Consider the following 27445-nt stretch of genomic DNA (forward strand, 5'->3'; position numbering starts at 1 on the left):
TGGATTTAAGTCAGAAGAAGGAAAGGATCTGACACTGTTCCCTTTATAGAACAGTTTCTTTAACTATTGTTTCCCCTGCTCTCTCTCACTATAAACACACATCAGGCTCAGGTGAACAGAACCTCCTATTCCCTAGCAGCTTCCACCTACATTTCCCTTTCTCTTGCTTGAAAAATAAATACATTGCAAAGCTATTTAGTTTCAATTTCACTGACAACTTGTACTGCAAGGTAGCACCCCTTCAGAGCTGTGCTTATAAGCCCACTTCCCAAATGCTGATAGGGCTCCTCTGGAACATTTTGGGCAATGATGCAGAAGGCACTTAAAATCTTTTACTTGTAGGACATCAGGATTTTGTGTATGTGTGTGACTAGATTCAGTGAGGATTTCTGTACAACTGGCTTCATTTTATAGATTTGGGAAGGAGAACTGCTTAGAATCATAACATTAATTTTAGCTTTAGTTAAGGTCTGCTTAATGTGAAGTGCCCACTTTACACTGGCAGACAAATTACCAACGGGGCAACTAGAGAATGCATGAATGATAATGTACAGACAAGCTTTTTATTATTTATTCATAGAAAACAGTGGGTTTTGGTGTGCTGCTTTGAAAAATGTTCAAACTAGTAGAATATAATGAAAGCGCAGTGAAAATTCTATTTCATTAACATTTAATCATAAATCGCTCTTTAATATAAAACATAAAATAAAAGTCTGTCACAAGCACTTAGGTGTAGAGAATGGAGAAAGTCTGCAAAAAGGGGAAAGGAAATATTACACTGGTTTTCACTCTTCCTGATATCTGTCAGTTTAGAATGAAAAAAAAAAATAAAGGGAAAGAAACAACAGTCTTCAGCCAAATCTCACAACTGGTCATGAAGAAACAGTTCTCAGAACCTTACATTTTGCTGGCTAAAAGTCTTGCCAGCATCTATAGACAAGGAAACAGTTATTTGGGCAAAAACACAACAGCTCAGGAGCAGCAATCTTCATCAGAACTCTTCTACCCAGGGGGAAAAAAAAATAATTAGAACTTTGAGCTGCCAGAGCAAAAGCAAAAGCCTTTTCTCTGAAATGCCTATTACCCTGTCTCTCCTATAACAAGCAGTCTCAAGTTCCCCTCAGAGGTACACAAGGGTGGTGCACAAATAACAAGCTCTTACACGCTACAAACCTTCCATGCTGATAGGACATTACATCTTTATAAAACAGAATCATAGAATCCCTAAGTTTGGAAAAGAGCTCTAGGATCATCAAAGCCAACTGTCAACCCAACACCACCATGCCCACTAAACCATCTCCTGATACTACAGATTATGTCTCTTCTCAAGACCTTGTCAGAGCGGTCTTATTCATTACTCTGTAATTACAAATGCATTATTACACTATCAATACTGACCTGAGTAACAACACATTAGCAATTAGCAAAACACACCTGTAGATAACAAGGGTTTTAGATTTAGACAACTTGCAAAACTCTGCCAACAAACAGAGCGATTCCTCCTAGTGAAATCATCTGTCAGCAGCTATCTGTAAGATTCAGTGCCTTCCTGGTAACAAATCTCCCTCCTCCTCTAACAGTTCTCTCTCTACCTAGCAAAAAGCAGCCCCCACCTGAGCAGAGCCTGTGCCTGCAGCCCCTTACACATTTCATCCTTAGTAGCTAGAGAAACGTCTTGGACTCCTGTTCACAGCAGTCTTGTCACACTTAAAAATGGTTTGAGAAACAGTAGAAAACAAGCAGCAGTTACACTATCCTGACTTTTCTCCCAGCCATCATTAAAAATTCTGACAAGTCAGACAAGCAACCAAAACTCTTTATCCTTTTTGCCATAAAGCAAACAAGAAACCCCAAACAAAACCAAAGAAAACTAAAAGCACCTTCTCATCTGCTTTGCTTATATCCCAGGGGCTGCTCCAAGAGCCGGCTCTGCAGCCTGCTCAGGAAACGAGCGTTTAAGCAACACAGGTTTTCCCAGAGGCAAGATTTTTTTAAAGGAAAATAAACCCCTTGGAGAATGCTTCCTTCAAGCAGCCTTCTCTGTTTTACACTGATGTGGATCAAGAGGAAAGCCTCTGTTGATCCCAGCTGAGTTAGGAAGGCTGAGGAGAAGCAATCCTCCAAGCAGGCAAGTTCCAAGCTTGTTTTATTCCCAGTCAAGCTCTTTGCTACCCAGTAACCTTAGCAGGGACTGACTTTTCGGAGGAGTGTGACTGTGCATGGTAAGGAATTAACACTGTGGGCAGGAAATGATAAATGAGAAGTAACTGCTGAAATGGTCATTCATGAATTATGGGCCATTATCTCTTAAAGCACCTGGAATCCCAAAGTGAGCAACTAGTGATTCACAAAGCAATGTTATATTGCTGTGCTGGGTGTTGGGCAACAGTTCAGTAGTGAGCGAGCAGTGGGATAGGAATTAAATGCAAACCTTCCCTTTTAATGGGAACATATCCATGCTGCCTCTGTATGAAGGGCAGGATGACATGGCTATATGGTTTTTGAACACCTCCAGGGACAGTGACTCCACACCTTCCTGGGCAGAAATTTTTCCTACCATGTAATCTGAACTTACTCAGAGCACTTATTTCATATGCCTGCTGCTCAGTGCATGTGACTTACCCTTACTACTTGGTGCAGTGATAAAAAAATTCTCAAACCCAACCAGTTGGCTTGCAGAGCAATTTCTTCAACATCTTTCCAAAGTACATTACCGTATATACAGACGAAAGCCCTCTTGAAATTTTGCAAGCTACCATCATCTTCAGTCTTCTTCCATGGCAATACAGACTGCTGATACTCCATCTCTATAGGTTACTTCATTGCTAGATCTGATGACATGCTATTTGCTTCCTAGAAATTTCCAATCAAGGCTTCTAACTACAAGCTTCTGGATTTTGGACCTTGCAGGCCAATTCAAGTACTTTCATTTGTCCTCTTTTAGTAGAGACAATTTAATTTTTACCAGGTAAGAATGTGATACACAAGTAGGTTCATTAGCAACCCTGTGTGGTCCTAATTAATACGGAGATTCTTGGGCTTCAAGTACATGACTGATTCAACAGGCTTAAGGGACACAGAGCTTATGTCCATTTTCCACATGGCATTGCTATGGCCAGGTTACACAGGTAGTGATCCTGGCCTGCTCATCATCTTATTGGGCTTTAACAGGGTTGTTTGACCATATAAAAAACTAACATCACTAGGAGTTTGGCAAGTTCCAGCACGTGCCAACTTTGAAATGTGCACTTCCAGCTTGAAAACAGACTGCTTGACTGCTCTGCAGAGCACAGGCAATGACAGATAAGCTTAACATCCTCCAAGGTGCTTTTTTAGAGACTCCACTTTCATTTGCCTGCATTGTAACCACGCTTTCCATTTCAAAGTCTGCTTTAGGCTGACAGAATTCAAGTTCCATCTGAACCCAGAGCGAAACTGGATGCTAGAATCAGCAAGGATAACCCATGGGAATGAACTACTGATACTCCCTTTGAGCGTTCTGAATGACCGAGAACAATGAATACTTCTAAGAATTAGGCTTATATATTTTGGTGTCTTAGAATAGTGGACACTTCTGATAACTTTGGGCCTTAAATACAGCAATTTCCCATCGTGAGGTGCAAGAAAAAAATAATTAATATTAACATTTGTGAAAAGCCAGGTACTACAGAGGTAAGTGTCACAAAGTCCTATGCTGCCATTAATATCTTCACATCCAGTGAAAGATTTCTATCATATGCCATGAAGAATAAGGCCTTGTGGTACAATATGAACAATGAGTATAAAATGAAATATTGAACAGCTGCTCACTCCATGAATACCCTCCCATCCAGTGTAACAAATGATAGAGGAGTTAGGCAGAAAGAATAGTTTGCAACTGTGCAGTTAATGCCTTTCCTGTAAAACACATGCAGAAAGGCTTGAGCAGCCTTCATTTTATGATTTCTTAACTTCTGACTGCTTAGCTCTTGTGTGTTTTTTAATGTTGAAATTTTTTTTTATTCCTGTAATTAGTAGTAGATACTACACAGGGAGAACTTCCTTCATCATCCAGGCAAAGGGCATGTGACAAAAGGACTATGTAGTATTCTCAAAGCTCATTTGTATGGGGCTGGAATTTCTCACAGTCTGGGCTGCCATTTCTCCCACTTTATGTTCACAGAGTCCCTCCTCGATATGCAGCAGCGTATGTTTGTGGTACTGAGGGACAGATGCTCAATCTCAACAAAGATCAATGTGGCTCCAGGGAGCACTGTAGCATCTTTTCTCTGATATTAGACTTCACTATCCTGAGGCTGTTCCTATGTGGCAGCTTATCAGGTTGCCAGTCTGTATTTAAGATAGCTCTCTTTATCTTATTGCTTTAAATAAGAGTGTATATTTAAAAGACATACCTGTCCAATAATAAGGGGGACTACAACAGTCATAAACAGCTGGGAGAATATAGATGTAAAAGGCACAGAGGAGGATGATCCAAGCTACAAAATAAAAATATACCATTAATATTGCACTTTTTCTTAGGATCTGCACATTTCATACAGAGGTATCACACATTGGTATGCATTTTATCTTGCACAGAGAAACTTGGATGCGTGAGCACAGACTCAGAAGCAATGTGCACACATATTTAATTGTTACATCCCAATAAAGCATTTGGTATTCCACGATGACAAAAAGTAAAACGATCTCTGGTTGATTATTTTCTAACCTAAGGTAACAGTTCCATCAATATTCATTTAACTGAAACCCTGCTACATAGCTATGGCAAGTAAATTAGTTAAGCATTTGTAGGATGATAGTCTAAAAAGACAGGGAATGAATCTTCTTAACTAAACTTAGCTCAACTAACCTTACCATTGATACAAACATCAAGCAACAAACCCTGGTGTAGTTATTTCAATAAATAAAAAAGAGTGAAGACATTGACATGTTTTATTTCAATGACATCAAAGAGATCTACTGAAAGTATATAACTATTTTTCCACTGAGACAGGCTTAGGCTTCAAATAGGTCATCTCCTTAGTTATGACTGTATATGCTAGAAGTATTTATTTTTAAGATGCAGGTAAAAAAAGTGAACCAACACAGTCAGTGGGATTTTTACAACTTAGTTCAGAATGCTTAGGAAAGTATGCAGTGTCTCTTACAGTCTGATTGGACTTGTTTTATGCCAGGTCACTGGAAATTTTCATTAAAATGTAAATTAACACATCTTTAACAGCAATAGAATATGCACAAAGAAATACAGAGTGAGAAGTCTAAACCACCATTATCAAAGCTTCCACAGGCAATCCTTTTCTTCATGATTAGAGTAAATGACGTAACACTGAGGATTTCACAAATCCACAATTTTATGCTTTGCATTTCACTTGAAAGGTCCACAAAACAATGAGAGAATTCAGAATCTTTCCAGCCCCACCTGAATGATGCTGATTTCCTAAAGCATTCTCACATATGTTGTTCTCACAACAAGACTCAGCCTGCATTACACTTTTGGCACTTTTCTTCTTTTCAAAGATACCTGCAGGCCTGATAGACAAGGAGATGATGCAATCTATAACTTCCTAAAACTCTGCCTAGATGATGCAATATATAGCTTCCTATAACTTTGCCTAGAAAAATCAACATCTGGCCATAAAAACAGTAGCATAAACCCAGATTCTTCAGATATTCAAAGAACAGAAACATCACAAACACTTACAGAATCATATAGGATCATCCAGGTTGGAAAAGCCCTCCAAGATCATCAAGTCCAACCATCAACCCAACACCACCATGCCCACTAAACCATGCCCCAAAGTGCCACGTCCAGGCACATTTCTTTAACACCTCCAGGGATGGTGACTCCACCACATACCTCTCACTCTGAAGTATTTTATTTCATTCAGAAATATACAACTGCAATCTTTCCCTACAGAAAGTAACCTGATAGTGCCACTTCTGCAGTGGTTTACATGTTCATGCACTGCCTGGAAAATGGTGAACACTCCTGGGGGACCGACTGTATGCAAGCTGAGCTTTTGGTTTACCCAAATGTGATTAAAACTGGGATACAGCACAAAATAGAATTAGCTTCTGACACTAGGATATCATGAGTCTTTGAGTGTTGCTTAGCCAGCTTAGAGTTCAAGAGAGTGGGATGAGATCGAATTTGCTTTCTTTAAACATACTCCACCACTTCCTCTCACACATCCCTTCCTGGATGCACTCTGGGCAGAGCCTTGGGCAGAACATACAGGATATGGCTGTCTTGTGTGTGGTACCTTGGCTGGCAGCAACAGGGAGGACTCGGTTTGGCTGTGTCATAAATTACAGCATCTCATCCCCAGCCCCTCCAATGTGAACGCAGTTGGAGGAGGCCTAAAGAGGAGGTCACCACTGAGACTTTTGGTCTGCGAGTAAGTTGCAATTGAGAGCACCGAGATTAAACAGCCCGAATTTCCCAGGGAGTCAAAAGGGAGAAGTAAAGGCTTGCAGAGGAAGATTCAGACCATCCACATGAGTACCTGGAGTCAGGCACTACAGCTACTCCGTTCCCAAGAGGCACATGGGAATGAATCTCTGCGTGATTCCTTGCAGAAAGTGGAGCAGAAAACTCCATCATGCCACTCATGATCTCCGTGTTGTTTTAATTCTTGCAAGGGGCTTCTGAAATTTTAAAAGGTCCATCGTTTTTTCAAACTGTATTTGGACTTAGTTTTGCTATGTGCTGAGGAGCTGAAAGCATCACTTACTGTGTGTTCAAGGAAGCTTTTTCAAGTGAAAGTGAAGATTTTTAAACTTTAAAATCTGTTGGAGTCACAGAGGAGTGAAATCCAAGCAAGCAGTCTGCATGCCAGGACCCTCTGCACAGCTTCACAAAACGATGACACTTTGGCAAGTGGCTCTTGTCCAGTTTTCTGCAAACACTGATTGGACTTCTCTCACTTTTACATTTTATGCTCAGCAGATGCATAATCAATTTCTAAGTCAGGAAAAAACTGTTCAGCAATATAATACAGAGCTGGAAAAGGCAGCTGTTCAAACAGCAATACCCTTGCAGCTCTTTTAAATATGACTTCAAATGCAGTGTCTTCAAGCTGGTTTGGATTCGTAAACACTTGCTATATACAAGGATATGTTGTGGGTTGGATGTGGGGTTTTGGTTGATTTGTTTTTTAACTAATTAGAAACTGAATTACAGGTACGGTGCTGAGATACTACATCAATTTACCTATGACAAGTAAAATTATTTTATTCAGTACAAACAACCTCCTATATCAGGATATGGTCCTTCACCTTGTCAGCTTTACCCCACACTCAAGCTCATCTTACTGTCATCTGCACCACCAAAAGGCAAAACCATAAGGCACCACCATAAGGAAAATCTTTTTCACTGTGAGGGTGACAGAACACTGGAGCAGGCTACCCAGAGAGAGAGGCTGTGGAGTCTCCTCTGGAGCCATTCAAAACCCTCCTGGATGTGTTCCTATGTGACCTACTCTAGGTGATCCTGCTCTGGGAGAGGAGCTGGACTGGATAACCTTTTGAGGTCCCTTCCAACTTCTAACATTCTGTGACTTCAAGTAATCCATCTCTGTTAGACAACATCTATAAACTCTTGTATTACCTTAAAACTATTTTCAGAGAAAGACACGGCAGACAAAGGCTGAAGAAAAAAAGAAGGTAGGAACTTCTTAATTACACAGAAGAAAAAAAACATTAAAGGCCAGATTCTGGACATACAGTGACTATCTATGAGGAATCACAAACGCTGAAGGACCCACAGCTAAGAGATGCATAACTCGTGCAGGACAAGACTGCCTCAACATTTGCAGTATGCAAGCACATCAGACCTATAAATACAAGCATCTCATAGACTCACAGACACTGCCTGGGTTCCACACTCCCCTTGAACTTGGGCATTTGGTATTCCACGATGACAAAAAGTAAAACGATCTCTGGTTGATTATTTTCTAACCTAAGGTAACAGTTCCATCAATATTCATTTAACTGAAACCCTGCTACACAGCTATGGCAAGTAAATTAGATAAGCATTTGTAGGATGATAGTCTAAAAAGACAGAGAATGAATCTTCTTAACTAAACATGTTCATAAAGAAGTGAGAACTGAGGAACACAGTTCCACAGCACCTGGCTTTAGATTACAGGTAGCAGGTTGAAAGAGATGATAGTCATTCCTTCACGGCAGTCTAAACAGTGCTAGCAGGTCATTGGGATGTTCTTCCTAATCCACTGCTTTAGAGGCATTCACATGCAGAGTGTTTAAAATATCTCTGTAAGGCAGAGAAACTGTATATGATGCCAGCTCCCAGAGATCGCCCAAGAGTCAGTGAAATGGTCCATCTCTCATGAGTGCTAACAGCAGCAGAAGGAAGGGAAGGCATATCACCGAGAACAAAGCTTCTACAGGATGTATTTCAATTTTAAAGTAAAGCTTTAATTCTGCCTATCAAAAACTGCAAGCTGTCATTTGCCTCAGAGAAAAGAGCTAAGGTACCACAGAGATCCCACACAATGCTTTGGCAGACAATGTAAGATCTGTTTATTAGGATCCATGTTATTCTTAAAAAATTAAGGCAAACAGGAGCCTCTATTCCTGCTAAACAGAAGAGATGTTACAGTCTTAAGGTGTATTTTGCAAATTGTTATATATTCCACATGCTTCTGTGGCTGTTGGAATTGATCTGACACAAACAGAAAACCCTGGCTGCTTGTATGTACCCTCCAGGTTTGGTTCAACAGATAAATTAAAAATAAAGATTTCATCATTGGAAACATGGAAAAAGAAAAGCCAACAATCTGACCATTTACATTTTTGATTTCTTTTTATTTCCCCTGACTGTATATTTTGGGGTCCCCTTGTTTAAGTGAGCACAGATGCCTATTCCCATTCTGGGTTCCCCTATGGCACATTAAACACCAAGCCAAGCCAAACAGCCTTGTTGATTTTAAAGCCTTTTATAGAGCTATAAAAATAACCAGAGCTATTCTTAATCTGAAATATATCAGAGCTACACTTCCACTTGACCACAGCACAATGATCTTGAGAGCAAACACAAAAATCTGTTCTCTGAAATGCCTATTACCCTGTCTCTCCTGCAACAAGCATTCTCAAATTCCCCTCAGAGGTACACAAGGGTGGTGCATAAATAACAAGCTCTTACACACTACAGACCTTCAAGGCTTATAGAACATCACATCTTTATAAAATAGAATCATAGACTCCTTAAGGTTGGAAAAGAGCTCTAGGATGATCAAGTCCAACTGCCAACCCACCACCACCATGCTCACTAAACCATCTCCTCAAGTGCCATGTCTCCATGGTTTTTTAATGCCTCCAGAGCAAAGAAAATCCTGCACAGAAACATTTCATACATTAGAGTCTTCTACCTAGACAGCTTTGCAATATTTTGTGTATTTGGAAGAAGGAGGGCTTCTGTTATTCTCTGACTGCTATTTGTATCCAATTTATATAACAAAGTCATAAAAGGTGCATTTGAAAAAGGAATAAAATGATTAAGCAATTATTTCACAGCAGTCATTAAAAAGTCCTGTGTTAATTGTAAAGGCTTTGGATTAGATCAGAGAGTTTTATCTTCCCAATGATTAAAGAGAAAGGAAACAGTGAGGTAAATAACCAGGTAGCAACAATGATACACTTTAAATCTTCCACGTGGCTGAGTTGATCTGCTACCAGATAATGCACTGTGCTGCCTCTCCTCTCCCTCCCCCCTTCACTGTAATCAGCCTTTTGTCACATACTAGTGAAATCCATTAGCTGCAACTTCCTGATTAACTTCCAAGGCTTTCCAGCTCCTAAAGTATTTGCATATTTAACGATTCATTTGACTGGTATCCACTCTCATTTGCCAAGTGCTTGAGAGGACAGCCAAAGCACAGTGTGTAGAAATCCTATTTGGGAAAAAAAAAAAAAAAAGGTAGAGACAGCTCCTTTTAATAAAAAGCTTTACCTGAAACACATGGGGCTGGAAAAGTCTTCGCACAAATTTGAGAAGCATCAACAACATTTAAAACAATGTTTTCATTTAAGAATTGTGAATACAGGGGAAAGGCTTTTAACTTCAGGGTTTTACTCAGCTTCTAGTTCATTCATGTCCTTTTTCACCATCCTTTTATTTCACTTGCACAGAATTTCCTTCACTTGTCTGCTCCTGCCTTCTTTCAGCAGTGCATCACACCCCTACAATGCCATCATAGAAAAACCTACTAGAAAATTCAGAAATTTGAGAGGCTACCAGAAAAGAAAACCTCACTGAATACATCAAGAAAAGGAGCAAGCTGACAAAGCCTTGGGAAGATTCTGACAAGGTAATCTTGTTTGGTAAAAGAGCAAACACAGGAGCAAGGTGTGACAGCAGCATGGAAGGGTTTGCCAAGGGCTTGTCAAAATACACATGAATGTTGCACTGGCTTTTTAACATTCCACACCTCCAGACCCTTCCCCAGCTTTGTGGCCCTTCTCTGGATACACTCCAGCACCTCGATGTCTTGTAGTGAAGGGCCCAAAACTGAACCTGGAATTCAAGATGTGGCCTCACCACTGCTGAGTAGTATAGGGGCACAATCACTGCCCTCCTCCTGCTGGCCTCTCCAAGACCGTTCACCAGCTTTGCTGTCCTTCTCTGGACCAGCTCCAGCACCTCAATGTCTGTCTTGTAGTGAGGGGCCCAAAACTGAACCCAGCCCTCCAGGTGCAGTGTCACCAGTGCTGAGTACAGGGTACAATTCCTTCCCCACTCCTGCTGGCCACATCATTGCTGGTCCAGGCCAGGATGCTGTTGGTCTTCTTGGCCACCAGAGTACACTTCTGGTTCATGTTCAGCTGTCAACCAGCACCCCCAAGTCCTTTACTGCCAGACAACTTTCCAGCACCTCTGCCCCAAGCTACAGCATAGCATGGGGTTGGTGTGACCCAAGGGAAAATGTTCATAAGAGTCCCCCGTGGTGAAGGCAGCTATTCTTTAAAGCCTAACTACCTGTCCTCACAAGGATACAATCTGGTTAATTATGGGCACAGTATTTAAGTGTCATTAAATCAATCAGATCCCTCTTAATTTTTCATTTTGTTTCTTGAGTAAGCTTTACACCAAAAGTTTTATAGTTCAAATACACTTTTCAGAAATGTAATTGACAATCTTATGCTCAACACCATTCATTTAAGATGATAAATTATTTGCATTAAATGCATTATTTATCACAGCTTCAACCTGCCTCTATCAAGGTTGTTTAGACAATTTATATTTACATTCCTAGGCAACTACGAACAGAAAAGGCAGCTCAGAACGTGCACACAGGGCAAGATATAAACCACAACCACTACCATAAGTTAAGCTATATAATAAAAAACAGCTAGTGGACAACAAAGTTTTTTCTTTCAGGGAGCACTAAGGATGATTTATGCACTGTATTCAGGGAAACTTAACAAATACGATCACTAATATGATACTGCATTCAGGCTACCACGGTATGGCTCTGAGGAGGAGCTCTGAGTACCAAATTCATAAATTAAATTTAATTAAAGGCACTGACTTCAAAGATCACTGAGTGGCATTCAGAAACCCAGCCTAGCTACTGTGGAGGTAAATGAGAGTTTTATCTCGAAACTTGAAAATCCCACACTTTATAAACTGAGCACTAAAACTAAGTTGCATGACTAGACTAATGGATGGTCAGAAAAGATAGCCAGGAAATGACTAGTCAGTGTTTCTTACTCCACACAAACTACACAGTACCACATGAAATGATCAAGCAACAGGCTGTAAACAAGCCAACTGTGTGGTTGAACCCACTACTTGCTGTACAGTTCAGAATTATCAAGGAAATGCAGTGAAAATTAGAAGTTCATGAGGAAAAAAAAGTTTCAGCAGTCCAAAACACAGACTGCCAGGGAACTGAAACAGTGCATCAAAGTGTGCAGGATTAGTTCACTATCCTAAATATCCACCACTGGTTAAACTGAACCTTCAGACAAGGTGGATCCTAGCAAGATGTGCTGCCAGGCTGCAGGGCAGCTGCTCTTCTGTGTCAAGTCCTCAGCAAAGATCTCAAAGAGTTTTAAATATTTACACACCCCAAGAGAAGTCCTCAAGTTTTGGGCTCTGTGACAAAAAAATGCAGCTTTTGTTACTGCCCCCATCCCCAGGCTAGTTTGTTTATCGCTCTGATGGAAAAATAATTCATGTGTGCATTTTCCTCAAGAAGAACAGCTCCAAGTCATGTTACAAACCACACAACAATTCTTGTACATTTTACACACTTCTCATACAAGTGTCTCCAGGGCTAGTAGGAAGAGTAGAGGCATATGCTTTGCCTTCCTGTTCTAGCACACTAAGTTTTACCACCACTTCTTGGAAGGAAGAGTGGAAACTGCAGTTTATGGGACAGAACATCTTGTTATTGGTCCATCAAGTCACCAAAGAACTTTATCATTCCAAAAGGAATGCAGATCATTCCTTAGCATTTCAATTTCTACAGAAAAATCCCTTTGGGCTATGCAGAGCACCCAAACTCAAGGCGATACAGCAGGGTGAAAGATGCTAATGTGCAAAGGCAAAAGCTAAAGTCTCAGTCACTTAGAAATAAAGGTACAAGTTTGTGGAAGAAATGCATTTCATACAGGAGAGAAGAGCACATGATACTGAGGCAGACCACTTGGAATCAATGTATTCAGTGCAAGAATAACAAAACACTCTTTTTTTCCTTAGAACAATTCTCTTTCTCAGCTTACAGTCTCTGGTTCCAGCTCTATGAAGAAAGCTTTGCTGCTGTGTACTGATATAGATGGTATGGTCAAAGCAGTTGTGTAAAGCAGCTACATCAGATGAACTACAGTTTGTTATAGTAAAATTAGAGTCTTCCCACACAGCCTTGCTGAAGCAGTAGCTGCTAATGTTACAGCCACTTTCACAATACTCTTTATCCCAGTTTAGTATACACTGCTGTGTTTGTACACAGTACATATGCTGCTTAAACATCTCCACTACAAACAGCCTGCCACTTACAAACTGTTCCAGACTAACTTCACACTTGCCCCCCTTTCCAGGGTGCTGCCTTACATACAATGCAATTAGTAAGAAAAACATAACAGATAATGTAAACCTCTTCTGAAAGATCTGAAGTGCTTCAGCCTGCTTCTCTGCTCGTAACAAAGCCACAGTGCTCAAGAACTTGCACCATATCCATACCATTTATGCCAGCAAATCCTCAAGCACCCAGATTTCCTAAGTGACAAAGGACTTAGCCACTATCCAGCTGTAAAAGCCTCTTCATTGTATGCTAATAGCCATAACTTTATAAAACATGAAGATAGAACTTTGTGTTCTCCCTTCTCTTCTACCATGGTTGTGACTTGAAGACTACTGATTGAAAAAACTTTTGAACTAACTGGGACTGCACCACATTTAGTGGCACACAGGAAATTTGTCCTGCTGCAGCTGCTATCTGACTGACATGTACCACAAAAATACCCATGGGCTTAGCTGCCCAGGGCTTTCCCAACTGGCCTGTCATCCATTTTGGATTAGTATGATCTTTTCCAGCTCCTGCATGGGAAAGCTCTCCAAGGGATCTCCTAATTGAGTTCACTTTACTTGGTAAGTGTTTGAATTTTACTCAGCCTGACTAATAGCATATGGTCTTGGGATTCTGCAAGAACCCTGGGTTTTGGTTCTCTTAGAACAAAGTTCAGGCAGTGTTTGCACTCACTGTATGTAACACACTTTGGGGAGGCAGCTTATTCAAATAAGGAAGACTTTTCTGGTCTGTATTTAAGCATTGTAAAAGGACCCAAGTTTCTGTCTTAAATAATATCATGAATAATATTTTAAATAATACTGTAAATATCTAAAGGTGCAAGATTACCCAGTAAAAAGACATCTTAACATCAAGATACTTACAAAAAGCAGCAGCAGAAGTGGAGTTATAACAATGCCCTGGAAGAAATAAATAAAAAGAGAGTCTGTTAGTCAGGGAAGCAAAATATTCATTAGCTCCTTGTACCTTAGTGCACAGAAATACACAAACATTATTTAACAAGGAATCATAGAAACACAGAATGCACTGGCTTGGAAGGGACCTCTAAAGGTCAACTAGTCCAACCGCCCTGCATCCCCAAAGAGATCATAGAAATTAAATACCAACAAGTTCACCTTTGCTCTTTACTGTGTCCATTCGTTAACAGCATCATTTTGCCAATCATTTTATAAACTATACTCAGCACAAAGCATCTAACCCAAACTGTCCCCATTTGGCACCCAAGTCCTTCTATATTCTAAAGGATCTGATACATAGAAACACAGATTATCCATTTTAAAAACCATACTCCAGCTCTCCTCTCACTGTGCTGTATCTTAACTTCGCTCTTTAGGGGGAGACTTGTGATCAAGTCCCATGGCTGCCCAGTCCCAGGTCCTGTTCTGAGCAGAAGCTGCCTCAACCGTGATGAATTGGGTGTCGTGGCTGTGCAATGTAAACTGATATTCCCCACGGAAAGGAGCCGAGATCTCAAAACTCATTTCACTTGATTAGCCTTTGCATCTCGCTGGTAGAAGGCAAGCCTTTCATCTAATTTAATCACACAGGACCACCTCAGCTTTCCACCTCCCTCAGGCAGACACAAGCAAAAGGATTTGTTGTCCTCACTGACAAGGAACAGGTTTGAAGCTGATGACTGGACAAAATAGAGGATTTCGAGTTTCACAAGAGCAAATCTGAAAATGAGTTGTTCGGGGTGGGAGTTCACATGACATGCATCAGTTTCATGGCTGCAAACAGCAATTCCCCATCATCCTTCAATATTTTATTACTGCTCAATAAAATGATTTTATCATTTAATGCATGTTAATTCACAAAGCTTGCTCAGAATTTCTCTAAGCCAAGAACATCCTTCAACCCGATGTGTCTTTCAGCTATTCACCAACTTGATTGTGTAAAGGACAAAAGTCCAAAACTTTCTCCCATCCATCTAAAAGGATGCCTAATTGCTGTTCATTTTTAGCTCCAAGTGAAAAGCAATCAAACACAAATTAAAAAAGCAGTTGTCCCCTGCTTTTCATTTAACCTGGAGTACCACAGCTTTACTTCAACCTTTTGGAACCTAATAGAAAGAAAAGCTTTATACAACCAGTTTTGCATTTGCTTTCTGGATCCACAAGAATTGGACAGCCCATTAGGCACAGGGAGCTGCTATTGTGCTCTTAAACCAAAAACCAACAAGTACATGCCACAAATGACAGCAGAGGAGCAGGACTGAGAAGGCAACAGTTAAAGCTGTACAATTTGAAGGCTCTGCAGAATTTCAAAACATATTTTAAAATAAATAATATATGCCATGCCTGACTGCCCCACAGCCTAGCTATCCATAACCATTTATCTTTTTGCAAATGCCACAGCTGAGATAGATCATAAAAGACTAGAAAGAGAAAAAGTAGAAGCAGTAAGAATTGCTTCAGGGAGTCACTCACTGTTTACAGGGAGGGCTAGACCAAAATGCAGATAACAGTGATGAAGAAATATAGGTCTTTGAGTATACAAGCTATAGAGGAAGAACAAGAATCATAGAATTATTTAGGTATGAAAAGACCCTTAAGATCAAGTCCATCCATAATGCTAAATGCAAGGATTTTTAGAAGCCTCCACATGAAATCTCTGAAAATTGTTCCAGGAAGCTACTCTGACTTATTCAAGGACTGATATTTTCCCTGAGAAGATAAACCAGAACAAACAAACAAAAAGCTTTCAAACAATATGCTTAGAAATGATTGCTAAAATCTCCTGTCTGTGAGGGGTTAGTGAGACCAAAAAGCAACTGTTAAATCACACTATGTGAGGTGCTCCTCTGTATCTTGCCATTTTAATTAAGTATTTGTATGAATCCACTTTTGTTATCAGAATTAAAAAAGTATTTCTCTGTGGTCAACAACGGCAATCTTCTGAACGGCTCCCCAGTATCTCAGGGCAGAGTTCTCCAAATAGAAAAAAAAAAAGCAAACTTAAAAGAGGTTGAGGAATCACCAAGAGCTGAACCAACACTTGCACACAGTGCCATCTGTGATGCTTAGCACAGAGAACTAACAGTAAGATCTGTGTAATGGAGATGCAACAGTCCCTTCGTCACAATGACCAAACTCCTGCTGTTATCAACTACCACTAAGAAGAGCTGAAGCAGACTTACCTCTTCCTTCCCTTTCCTCACTGCCAACTACACTGCACAGCTCAAATATTACCAAGTACCTGAGTATTCCCCAAGCACTCTGTAGTTTTGGGATGGTGGAACACCACTGCAGCAAGGCTCCACCTTCAGACCTTTGCCTGAGTGAAGAGGAGCACAGCTGGAGTTGGAGAAGACAGATCAAAAGCATTCTGTACTCCAAGTGAGCATTAAGGGTAGGGAGAAGGGAAGACACTGCCAGCTGGTGAGTACAGCCAGCTCTTCTCTAAACCTGATGGAACTCATTGATTCAGCACCATTGGTCATTTCTTACATGCTTCAGTACATCTCACAGTGCTTTCACACAGCAACAAAAAATGCAAAAAAACCCAAACAAACAAACCCCCCAAAACCCAAAAAGCTCATAAAAATCCGAACCAACCTTCCCCTTTATTTTGTGTCCTTCATCTTTAGGATGGGACCTGTGGTTTAGTACATACTTGCTTTAGAAGCTTGGTGTTATTAATTAGCAGGGCAACAGCTGCTGCTAATTTAAAGTATGTCACAAAAGGAAACGTTCCCTCTGTGACAGTGACACTGCTTCATAATTCTGTAAGCAAAGAGGAAGAGAATCTTGCTACACACCATAAATAGATTCCTGACTGAGCTTGGTGAAAACCTAGCATTCAAAAGGTCAGTTCTAGCAATCCTTTATAAAATTTTGCTGTTAAACCTGGTGATCTTGATAATCAAAAGCAAGTTTCCTTCTGCCTCACTGCAGAAAGGATTTAGGAGGTTGAATTTTCCCATTTATAACACACCCACAATTCCCTGGGAAGTCAGATAATTACCTGACAGGACAGACAAGTTCATATTAAAAAATAGATGCTGTTGCTGAATCAGAGTAATCTGATGTTAATGTTTTATTTTGATATGGAGCACTGCTTTGAAAAGCCACAGGGATTACATGAAAACCAAAGGGTTATTTTCAGTCAGTGGAGCTGCGGTGACTGTGATGGTTTACAGGGGCAAGCAAGGCAAGATTTGTTAGAGGAGGGAACCTTTGTCACCAGACCAGCTGATGAAGTTGAAAAACACCAAACAATTTGTGGTGGCACTTAAAGCCCACACCTATGGTACCTGGAAACACTGCTGTGCTTATCTGTGCAAAAGCCTTTCACTTCAGGTTCCTGTTTCAGGTCTGAAGGAGGATTTACATGACTACAGTTTATTTAACAAAAGATATTACCTTCCCCTGCACCCACTGCCTCGCTTCAATACATCACCTTTATGGTAAAAAAAACTGCTCCTCAATATGCTCACAAGCATTCTGTGATGCACCTCAACTCATACCCACTAAAGAATAATCTATAAAGCACACTGAGTATAAAGCCTAAGGACAAAAAAAAAAAATAAGAATACAGAGGACAACTTAGGTGCTGATGGCAAAACTAAAATTTGATTCACTTGGAATAAAGAAAAGGTGGAAGAAGAGCACTATTCTTATCAGTCCAGCTCATGCACAGAGATGAGCATATTCTGACACTTTCTAAGACTATGACAGGCTGAACAGCACAAAGGAAGCTAAAAATTAATATAAAGACTACTGTTTCTAAGTCCATTGGACACTAACACCATCAGAGAGGAAAAAGTAACTAAATTTGACCAGGCTTTTCCCTGCCTTGCTTTCCAGGCAAGTGCTGTCAAATACAGTGTATGGAGATAAACAGATTGTAGATTAGCACTTCCAGCAGAAGCTGAGCATCTGCCCTTGAGAATGCAAGGTCATTACACAGTTTTAGCATCTTCAAAGATCGGGTGGAGTGTTAAGCTTTCCAACTGCTGCCCACAATGGAGTCAAAGTTGTAAAGTGACTGCCGTTTGCTACCAGCAGAAAAACCTTCAAGAAATCCATTTACACCTCTGATGTGAAAGACTGACTGAATATATTTCAATTATTTTAGTGGAAAGGGAAGGAAAAAAACAAAACAAAACAACAAACCAACTCAGCCTGACCTGAGCCATTGATACAGCACAGGAGTCTGGATAGTCAGAGGCCTGTAAACACATTTCTTTTTACAGTAAAGATCATGAAACAGGTCTTAATCAGAAGAGTTTAAATACAGGTTTGTGTCTGCAAGCATGTGCATAAATACACTTTAACAGCAAGGATGTACTTGGAGATCCATTTAATTGTAATTTGCCTTGTATAGGTAAAGATATTCAGAGGTTTCCTATAGGCTTCATCCAGTACAGCATTGCTGAAGAGCAGATATTAAAAGGTGTTCATTCTCCAATGTGTGGATAATCAATACATGTAACTGGCTGCCAGATCAGACAGCAAAAGGAAGTAACAATGGATTTGAAACACTGATGGCAAATCATTAAGAAAGAAATTATGCAAATAGTAAGAAGAAGGTGGGCACAGATCCAGAGGGACACATGGTAGAAGAGGAGTAAGAATTATTGTAATGAGGCATGAAATACATGTGAACTTTCCTTCCTTTCCTTTACCCACAGATTTCCCATGCAATTTTTCTTCATTCTTACAGGTCACCAGTATGACACGCAGGTGGCAATTACTAGCAGAGAAAACCTTAACCAAAGTCACATCAGATTTATTTTAAGAAGTAGGGCTACAAACTAAACTAAACAAAAAAAAAAAAAAAAGGGGTGTGGTGTAGTCAAGGCTCTGAACAAACATGTATTTTCTGAAATCAGTTATCTACTTGTGCTTAAAGCCACAGATGTTCTTGAATGCTTCATCAGAGCACGATGCATAAAGAAACAAAACTGTAAGCACCATTATGATATAAATTGAATAAAAAGTAGTAAAAAGTTAACTGGGTACCATTTCCATTACTATTGATAGGGAAAAGTTCAAAAAAATGGCAACAAACTCTGGATAATTTCATCAGAAGACCAGCGTGAGTGAGAACTGAAACTCTGTCTTCATCTGTGTGCAGCAATATTTCTCACAGGGATTTATTTGGAGTGATTGGCACTTTTTGGAAAACAAAGAGCAACCAAAACCCCAGCCTGCCCTCCTTCCCAAGCCCCCCCCACTCCCCCCCCAAAAAAAATCTCTGCAGTTTTTCTGATTCCTGTATAAGAGCCTTTACCTCAAGACATTTCTTACTCCTATTACTTCCTATGTCTTTCATTTCCTTGCTTTTGTGCTTGAAGTGTGCTTAAAAAGGTGGGGGTTTTCTTGGGGTTTTTTGACAAATTTGCAGATGACTTCACGATGTTTTACATTTCAGAAAGAGAACCCTGCTTCTAGAAAAGTCCTTCCAGGTCTGAATCAGACATGTTTGTGAGCAGTAGACAGCTAGCACCAAGGTCCTGGCAGAATATAGATAAACGAATGTTCTAAAACAATCTGGAACTATCACAAAGGAAAAAAAGCAGGCTCTCCTAAAGACCAAAAAGTGTCTTCAAGAACATGAAGGAGACTGTACAGGCTAACCTCCCAGTCTATCCACATCAGGTAGTACAAGACTTCAACCTCCCTTTACCCTTCAGACTGGTCACAGCTCCACAATTATTAGTTGCTATACCACATTATTCATCCTCTTGAATAAACTGATTTAAAGCACAGACCCATGCCAAACTGCTTCGCAGTTATCTTAAATTGATGCATAAAGAATGACTCCTACTGCTGAAAGAGAGCTTTCACATATCTGGATAACCAGCCAAAATCCTCAGAAATCAGTTGCCTTCTTTGGAATTAAGTAGAACCCCTTGACAGACACAAGAGAACAAAATAAAAGCCCCTCCACTTGTTCCAAATAGTCATTCATACTTCCAAATGAGAAGAGGAGAAAAAAAAAAAAAAACCAACAGCCAAAAAACCACTAAAAGTCAGGCTGGGGCTAGACAAGTTCTTGTGAAACCACCAGTATATGCTGAATAAAGAGGGGACATAAAAGAAAAGGATCTGATATAACAGGGTTGCATAGCTAACTGTGAATTTTGCATATCTCAGTTTTCAAGCACTAAACCATTTTAGCATGATGCTTTTGAGTCTGTTACTGAAATTATTTGGAAAACATTGCAGTGATTAGTATTTGGAGCAAGCGGCTGCAGGAACCTATTTGCAGCCTTTTCAGTAAGGTTGAGGGGTCAGGTTCCAGTATTGGATTGAGAGATAATCCAAGAGTATGAAAAGAATATTACAGAACGGTAAAATTCCATAGAATCCTCATTTGCCTGACTTCCCAGCAGAGGGCATCTTCAGCACGCCAGAAATTTTCTTTTTACACAGCTACAGAACAGTTAAGAACACAACAGTAAGGGCCCTAAAGTTTTAAAGTAACTAAGAACTTCTTGGGGCTTTGCAGGTAATACTGGAATAGTATCTGGAATGATGCCCAAACACACCAAAACCTCCGAGTTGGGAATGAGCACTTTCATCAGACATCCTGAAACCTCATCATCTACATTAACCGAATTTCATTTAGGTTTCCTTAAAATATTGCTAGATGGGAACTGTCTGGCAGAGTGTGGAATATCCTGCAATAGATGGTGGTGGGGCTACTGCTGAGGAAATTGCTTCTGGCCATGCATCCCAAGTGCTACAACCTCCTGCTACTGCAGCAGCTTCACAGCACTGTGTGACCAAAGGAGATTTTGGTGGGCATTTACTTATGTATCTGGGATGGGATCAAGCCAGATTCCCCACTCAAACTTGTAACTCCTTCCTGCAACTTTTTGTTGTCTCTCTCTTGCGCAACACATTCAAGTGTTGTTCACCTTTTCACTGCATCTCTCTCTTGCACAATATGTTCAAGCCTTCAGTGCATTCAGGGATAGTGCTCAGCCTATAGCTCAAATTGCTTCCTATCTCTACTTCAGTTGCTTTTGCTGACCATCATTCCTGGCCTCAAGACCTTCTTCCTCCCTTTTAGGTCCCATCTCAATGAGAACCTTATAAAACTTCCTCATACACCCAACACTTTTCCTAGTTTCAGCTCAACAAACTATCGCCTGTTCATATTCTAATTTATTTCTCACATGGTGTCAACAGAGAACAAGATGACTACATCTCTGTATGGCAGCATGGGAACTGAATCTATACATGGCTGTTAGGTGGGTCTTCCCTACAGGAGGCATAAGGGGGAGAAAAGAACTCAATCATCCCCACCCATGAGAGATTCCCTCATCTTTGCAAAAACCACTTTGCACAATCTTGTCATTTGGGGTGTACACAAAGTGCAGGCTTAGCGCAGTGTTAGGGAGGCACCACAATTTCTCTTTTAACTTTGTATGTAGGAAACAGAAATGCAGTAACATGTATTTTTTCACCTAATTTTTAAATCTGTTTTCCTGCAGAAGAAAGTCACAAAGTATCTAAATTCCTCCTGTATTTGGATCTATGTGGAGCAACCAGCAAATCCTAATTTTAAGTTGGAAGAAGACATTACCAGCAGTACATGCCAGCACCTCTGTTATCACAGAGCCAGCTGGCAACAGGAAAGGATGGCACACTAGATGGTGCTGTGGGACCTTCCAGGAAAAAGAACCTCCTAAATCAGAAGTTGTGGTACTGTTGAATTAGCCAGAGAGTTGATTCTGTATTTTGAAATACATTAAAGAGTACTGAGTCACAGCATGAGAAACCAGAAGCACAGAAATGAAGGGCTACACTAAACAAACACTCTGCTTTGACTGACTCTGCTTTTAGGAATAACCGAGTGCCCCTCTTCCACCGGGATGGATTCTCACTGCTCCTTCCCAAAAGAAGAGAAAGCAGTTTTTATGTTCCACACCAGCATTACTTTAAAGCATTCCACATGTAAAACAGAATTAAAAGAGTGATGTCTGAAGTCAGAGATCTGACACAGCAAAGTCCCTACAAGCCTTTTCTGCCCTTTCTTGTGAGCTGGACTCAATCACCCTGTAACACTCAGTATTTTATGCTATTAAATGCTTTAAAACTATCATAACACAATAAGCTTTGAATTAGCTGAAGTGCAAATTAACTTCTCCTGCTGTGATAATCAGCTGTGTGAAAGAAAATAGAAGCATAAAGGGAAAATGACAGACACCTGAGAGAAGAGCTATGACAAATGCTACAGAAATGAGCAGTTATAGAAAGTGATTCTGCTTATTGCTTTCTATAGCTTTCTTTGCAACTGAAAACTATTTAAGTAGAACAGTTTCTGTATAAACACACCATCAATATACGAACATTTTGTTAACATGAACACTGTGTTTAAATCAACTCCTACCTCCCTCATTTTTCTTCAAGCCAAGAAACTCAAAAGGTGCAAATAAAAGCAAATCTTTGACATATGGATGAAAATAACAACTTTACATAATAGGCAGGAGTGTTGTGCCAATAAAACCCTGTAAGGTTTAATCATGAACCAGTAATAGTAAAACAATCCTAGCATTGCAAAGGTCTCTTGGTGATCTACTATTCAGAAATACCACTTAAAACCTATCACTACAGTGCTGGCATAATTCCCACACTCACCCAAACTGGGGGTTTGGTCTATGGTATCCATGAAATGAGAAACCATAATGCCCCCAGTTAAACCAACAGCACAGTTTGTCTCTAATTATTGTTATGGGTATATTAGATTACACAGAGGTTTGGCGAGGAAAAGGTCTCTTCAGCCAAAGTGCTCACTACATTCAAAGGTAAGAAATACCCTCCAAATCCCCTAGGATATAAAGGATGCTCAGGACCCTTCAGAACCATTTCCAAGTCTGCTGAAAGTTAAGCTATTAACAATTAGTTTGAGAGTGAGCTTGCTAATACCTTCTTTCCCACCCTCCCCTTTAGACTAAGTGCCCTGAAATGTTTTACTAAAATGAATCACTAAGCTCCTTCAACCTGTTTCCACTATTATTCCCAGATATGTTTTACTAAAATGAATCACTAAGCTCCTTCAACCTGTTTCCACTATTATTCCCAGATAGGATTTCCTTGCAGAATCGAGGAGCTAAAGGCCAAACCCACCCAAAATGCAGACACATACACGTGTGTGTGTGTGCGCGCAGGCGCCTGCACGACCCTCCCCCAGAGCCAGCCCCCAGTATGGTAATCCATATTGCCTGTGTTTGTGTGCTGCCTGCCTGGCCCCAAGTCATCAATAATGAATAGAAATGTACAGCTACAGCAGTAGCCGGTGTCATGGGCTTGTCAGGGATTTTTGAAAAGGAACAAAAACACAGGTTTGCCATTTCATTGCCTCTTCTTCTGCAAACACAGGACAGGCAAAACAAAGGGGCGTTAAAAAAGGGGTAATAGTATTAATCCTTTTCATACTAATTGGCCATTTCCCTCCATCAGACAGAAAATTATTTGCTTGTAATGCAACCAGTCTGGGAATTCAACAATAATGTTGATTCTGAGTAGAGGGAGGGAAGCTTGTTTCTATTTTAAGATAATGAATATGTGCTCAAGAGGAGTCAAATACCATAGTTTAAATAGAGGGAGGAAAAAAACCCCACACAAACAGGTTTGTTTTCCCAGGAATCCAGTAAGTTCAGTCACAGATAAAATTGTTATTGAGGAAGAAACTTAATGCCTGCAAACACACATCCAGGCAGTCAATGAAAGCAACAGCATTATTAAATAATAGGCAGATCCTAATGTTAATGTTTACACAAAAAAGGTGTTTCTTGCATCTGTTCTTCCTTTCCAGTGTTCCCAAATACATTTCTACAGACATTAGGGCTGCAGTCCTACAGCTGTGATTATCTCACATTTTACAAACAGAACACACCAGCTGGTATTCTACCAGTCCACCCCACCCCTGGGGAGGGTGGGTGGCAGACTACAGAATGTCAACAGGACACACACAAACTAAACTGATTGAAAACCCAGCTGTAAATGCAAATCTTTCTAGCTTACTACATCTGCATAAATTCCTGAGTAAGCCTTGCATTAATAAATGTTATTAATAGAAACGTTTGCTCCACAGTATCTTCTGTAGTAGATGAGTAAATATTCTTCACTTTGGAAGATGTAACTGAAGATGCAGCCTTGTCTTCAAAAAGCTGCAACTAGATAGTCTGCACAAGAAATTAAACTATCTAAGCACATCCTTCCAACTGGGCATCCAAAGTAAGACATCTCAATTCAAGTGGCCAGGCCATCGTTTCTAGAAGGCAGCAGCAAACAGAAGCACATGGCTTCAACACAACTGAGGAAAATCTGCACAAAGCAGCAATCAATAATACGACTTAAGCAGCCTGCTCTGTGTTCTGACCTAATGTTATCTTGTGATAACTGTTTTTAATGCTTGGAATGGGATATGATAGTCTTCATCTGAACTGTGCATAAATCTTTGAATGTTCATGGGTTGAATATGTCATTAATGACGAAGGAAAAAAGGACCATAAACCACCTTTCTGTGGCAGAGGATAAAATAACTGCCTCAAAAACTACAAGTACACACTATAGCATGCTGTTTAAAAAGAAACTCAGTAAGAATTGTGATTATTTCATTAAATTAAGATCATTTACCAACAAAAGCAACTTTATTCTGTTTAAAGAGTTACCACATTATTCCATATCAGTAAAGGTGTTTCTTATTTCTAACTCCAAATATATTTGAGCATAACTGGATTGATTATTATGTATTTCATCAATTCTATAATCAGTAAAACCTGCAGCTGTTCTACTGACATGGTTTTAGGGGTTTGCAAGTGCTCACCCACTCTTCTTTTAGCCAGCTGTCCAAACACTGGGTTGAGAAACTCCTGTGTTGTTTTGGATAGCCCCATGGAGTAGACAATCTGCATAACAAATTCTAATGTGCTCAGTATGCACATCAACAAGATGCAAAGGTTTGCTCATATGGACTACAATGAGCCAACCTTCCTGGTTCTTGTTATCAATGCCATACCAGTCTCAGAATATCTTGTGATTTATTTATTCTTTTTAACCATCTGCTTCAAAGATGTTCATCTTTTGGAAGTTATTTGCTAGATACAGATGTAGATCTCACATTCAAGACAAAAGAATGGTGCATTTGTTCAAGTGCATGCTGTCTCTCAAGTCACAGATGACCCACTGGGCCAAGGTACTGCTTAAGCAGCCTGTCCCTCAGCACAGCATCCTAAATCTCTCCTTCCACCTGCTGAAGAAACTGACAGCCGCTTTGAAGCACACGGGAAACTGGTTGAATCTACAGTGCTGTCACATCAAAAGAGCTCTGTCTACACTGATTTTGAGCTGGCAGGTCCAAGGAAAATTCACCTCCCTGAAACTCACCTCCACAAGCCCACACTGCCTGACTCGTATCTACCATCTGCCCTTGCAAGGAGACAGGAGTGATGCTGAGGAAGGCCCTCAGGCTGCACAGCACTGCCCACGTGGCCTGAGCACAGTGAGCAGCAGAGCACTGCTGTGAACATGGAATCAGGCACCAAAGCCCACGTCCACTATGGTCAGCTTTTTGTGGAGTGTCCTCTGAAAGATGGATGTAATTTTCCTGACAAGCAGGTCTGCTTCTTAGGAGCTGTTAGAAGAAACTAGCTTGTACACACTGATGGTAACAGGTTCCCATCGTATTCTTCATGTGGTAAAGTGACAAAACGCTGACACAACCTGAATTAGGGCCTTTCCCCTCTCCCCAGTCTTCCTCCTAAAAATATATGAATTATAAATATATAATATATAAATATATAATATATAAATTACAGAATCATTAAAAATGGCAAGGACCTCCAAGACCAGCAAGTCCAACCGTCAATGCAACACCACCATGCTCACATAAACCACATCCCATAGTGCCAAGCCTACATGTTTTTTGAACATCTCCAGTGACGGTGACTCCACCACCTCTCTGCAGCCTGTTCCAATGCCTCAAGACTCTTTCAGTAAAGAAATTGTTCTTCATACAAAATCTAAACCTCCCTGCACAACTTGAGGTCATTTCCTCTTGTGCTATTACTTGTTAGTTGAGAAGAGAGACCAACAACCACTTCAGTATAACTTCCTTTCAATCAGTTGTAGAGGTATAGGTATAAATAATAAATAAATAGGTACAAACTGAGGATTTGGGCCTCAGGCTGTACCAGGGGAGGTTTAGGTTGGCTATTAGAAGAAAATTCTTTCTTGAAAGCGTTCTCAAATACTGACACAGGCTCCCCAGGGAGGTGGTTGAATCCCCATCCCAGAGGTGTTTCGAAGAGGCAGAGATGTGGTGCTGAGGGACATGGTTTAGCCCCAGACTTGGAAGAGTTAAGAGAATGGTTGGACTGGGTGATCTTAAAGGTCTTTTCCAGCAGAAATGATTCTCTGTCTCTATGGCACAGTTTACTTGAGAATGGTAATGTCAATGCACTCCGGGCATAGTGGAGTTGTAGAAAGGTACAAATCAAGGCAGAGGCAGTGTAAAGATTTTAAATTTAAAAAAAAAAAAAAAAAAAAAAAAAGAAAAGAGGAAGGCAACAAACAAAACTTGGCTTTGTACTTCAGTTTCCTGTATGGGTTACAATACTTGCTGTCAGAAGGAGCCTGCTTTTCCCCTGTCTGATATGAATACTGGGTTTGCATTTAAATCATCTGCCCTGAAATGTGGATCTTTAATTCAGCAACATAACAGAATATTTCCAGAGGGGGAAAATTGTTTCTGAAAACAAAACAGCCTTACTCTAGCAGAGACTGCCTAGGCAGGGAGTGGAGCTGGCATGTGAGATTGGAACCAAATAAAGAAAGAGTATTTCCCTTAACACCCCCCCAAGAAAAGCTTTTTTGATTTGAGCTCCCAAGACCTCAAATGCCAGCACAAGAGGTGAAACAAGGGAACAAGTAAGAGATGTTACCCCATGTTTCTATCTTCCCCCTTTCAGGGCAAGAGTCTTTAGTCTGTCCTCAGGGAATCCTCTGGCTCCTCCCCAGGCTCTGCCCCAGCCTTTCCCAAAGAATCACAGCAAGTTTGGAAGTTCACAGTTTAGGTACTTATAAATTTCCAAAGGCCTCAGTCCCCTGTATCCAGACTACTTCTCATTCTACAAGTAGGACACATTCCTTTTGAAAGTGAAATCCCTTGTAATTACTCAGTTAAATGACATGCCACACACATTCACAGAGCCTCATTAGCTGAGATGACAAAACATATCCCTAAGACTCTCAATTTTTACTGAAGATTTCTAGGATTTTCTAACCAACAGGAGATTGATTTGCTTGTGTCTATTTTGCATGCATAGCAATCTTCATAAACTGTTTCACCTGGTGGGTGGCAGATTGGACTTCTCCATGGAAGGTATAGAATAAATAAATCACTTGCTATCTCTGCCCTGAACGTGGGAA

General features: G+C 40.4%; 1 protein-coding gene across 2 annotated transcripts in view; it reads right to left on the reverse strand.

Annotated features, from left to right (window-relative positions):
• SLC10A7 (solute carrier family 10 member 7) overlaps positions 1 to 27445 on the reverse strand; it is a 135529-nt gene that overhangs the window by 32304 nt on the left and 75780 nt on the right. Inside the window, exons 6-7 of one of the 2 annotated variants that reach the window (XM_054392324.1) lie at positions 13919 to 13954; positions 4395 to 4478 (exon numbers count right to left, since the gene is read on the reverse strand). In XM_054392324.1, the coding sequence (XP_054248299.1) occupies positions 4395 to 4478; positions 13919 to 13954 (120 nt within the window). The remainder of the gene's footprint in view (positions 1 to 4394; positions 4479 to 13918; positions 13955 to 27445) is intronic. The other variant, XM_054392325.1, reaches the window with a different exon arrangement.

Source organism: Indicator indicator, chromosome 25 (genome assembly GCF_027791375.1).
Source record: "Indicator indicator isolate 239-I01 chromosome 25, UM_Iind_1.1, whole genome shotgun sequence".
NCBI classification, from domain to species: Eukaryota; Metazoa; Chordata; class Aves; order Piciformes; family Indicatoridae; genus Indicator; species Indicator indicator.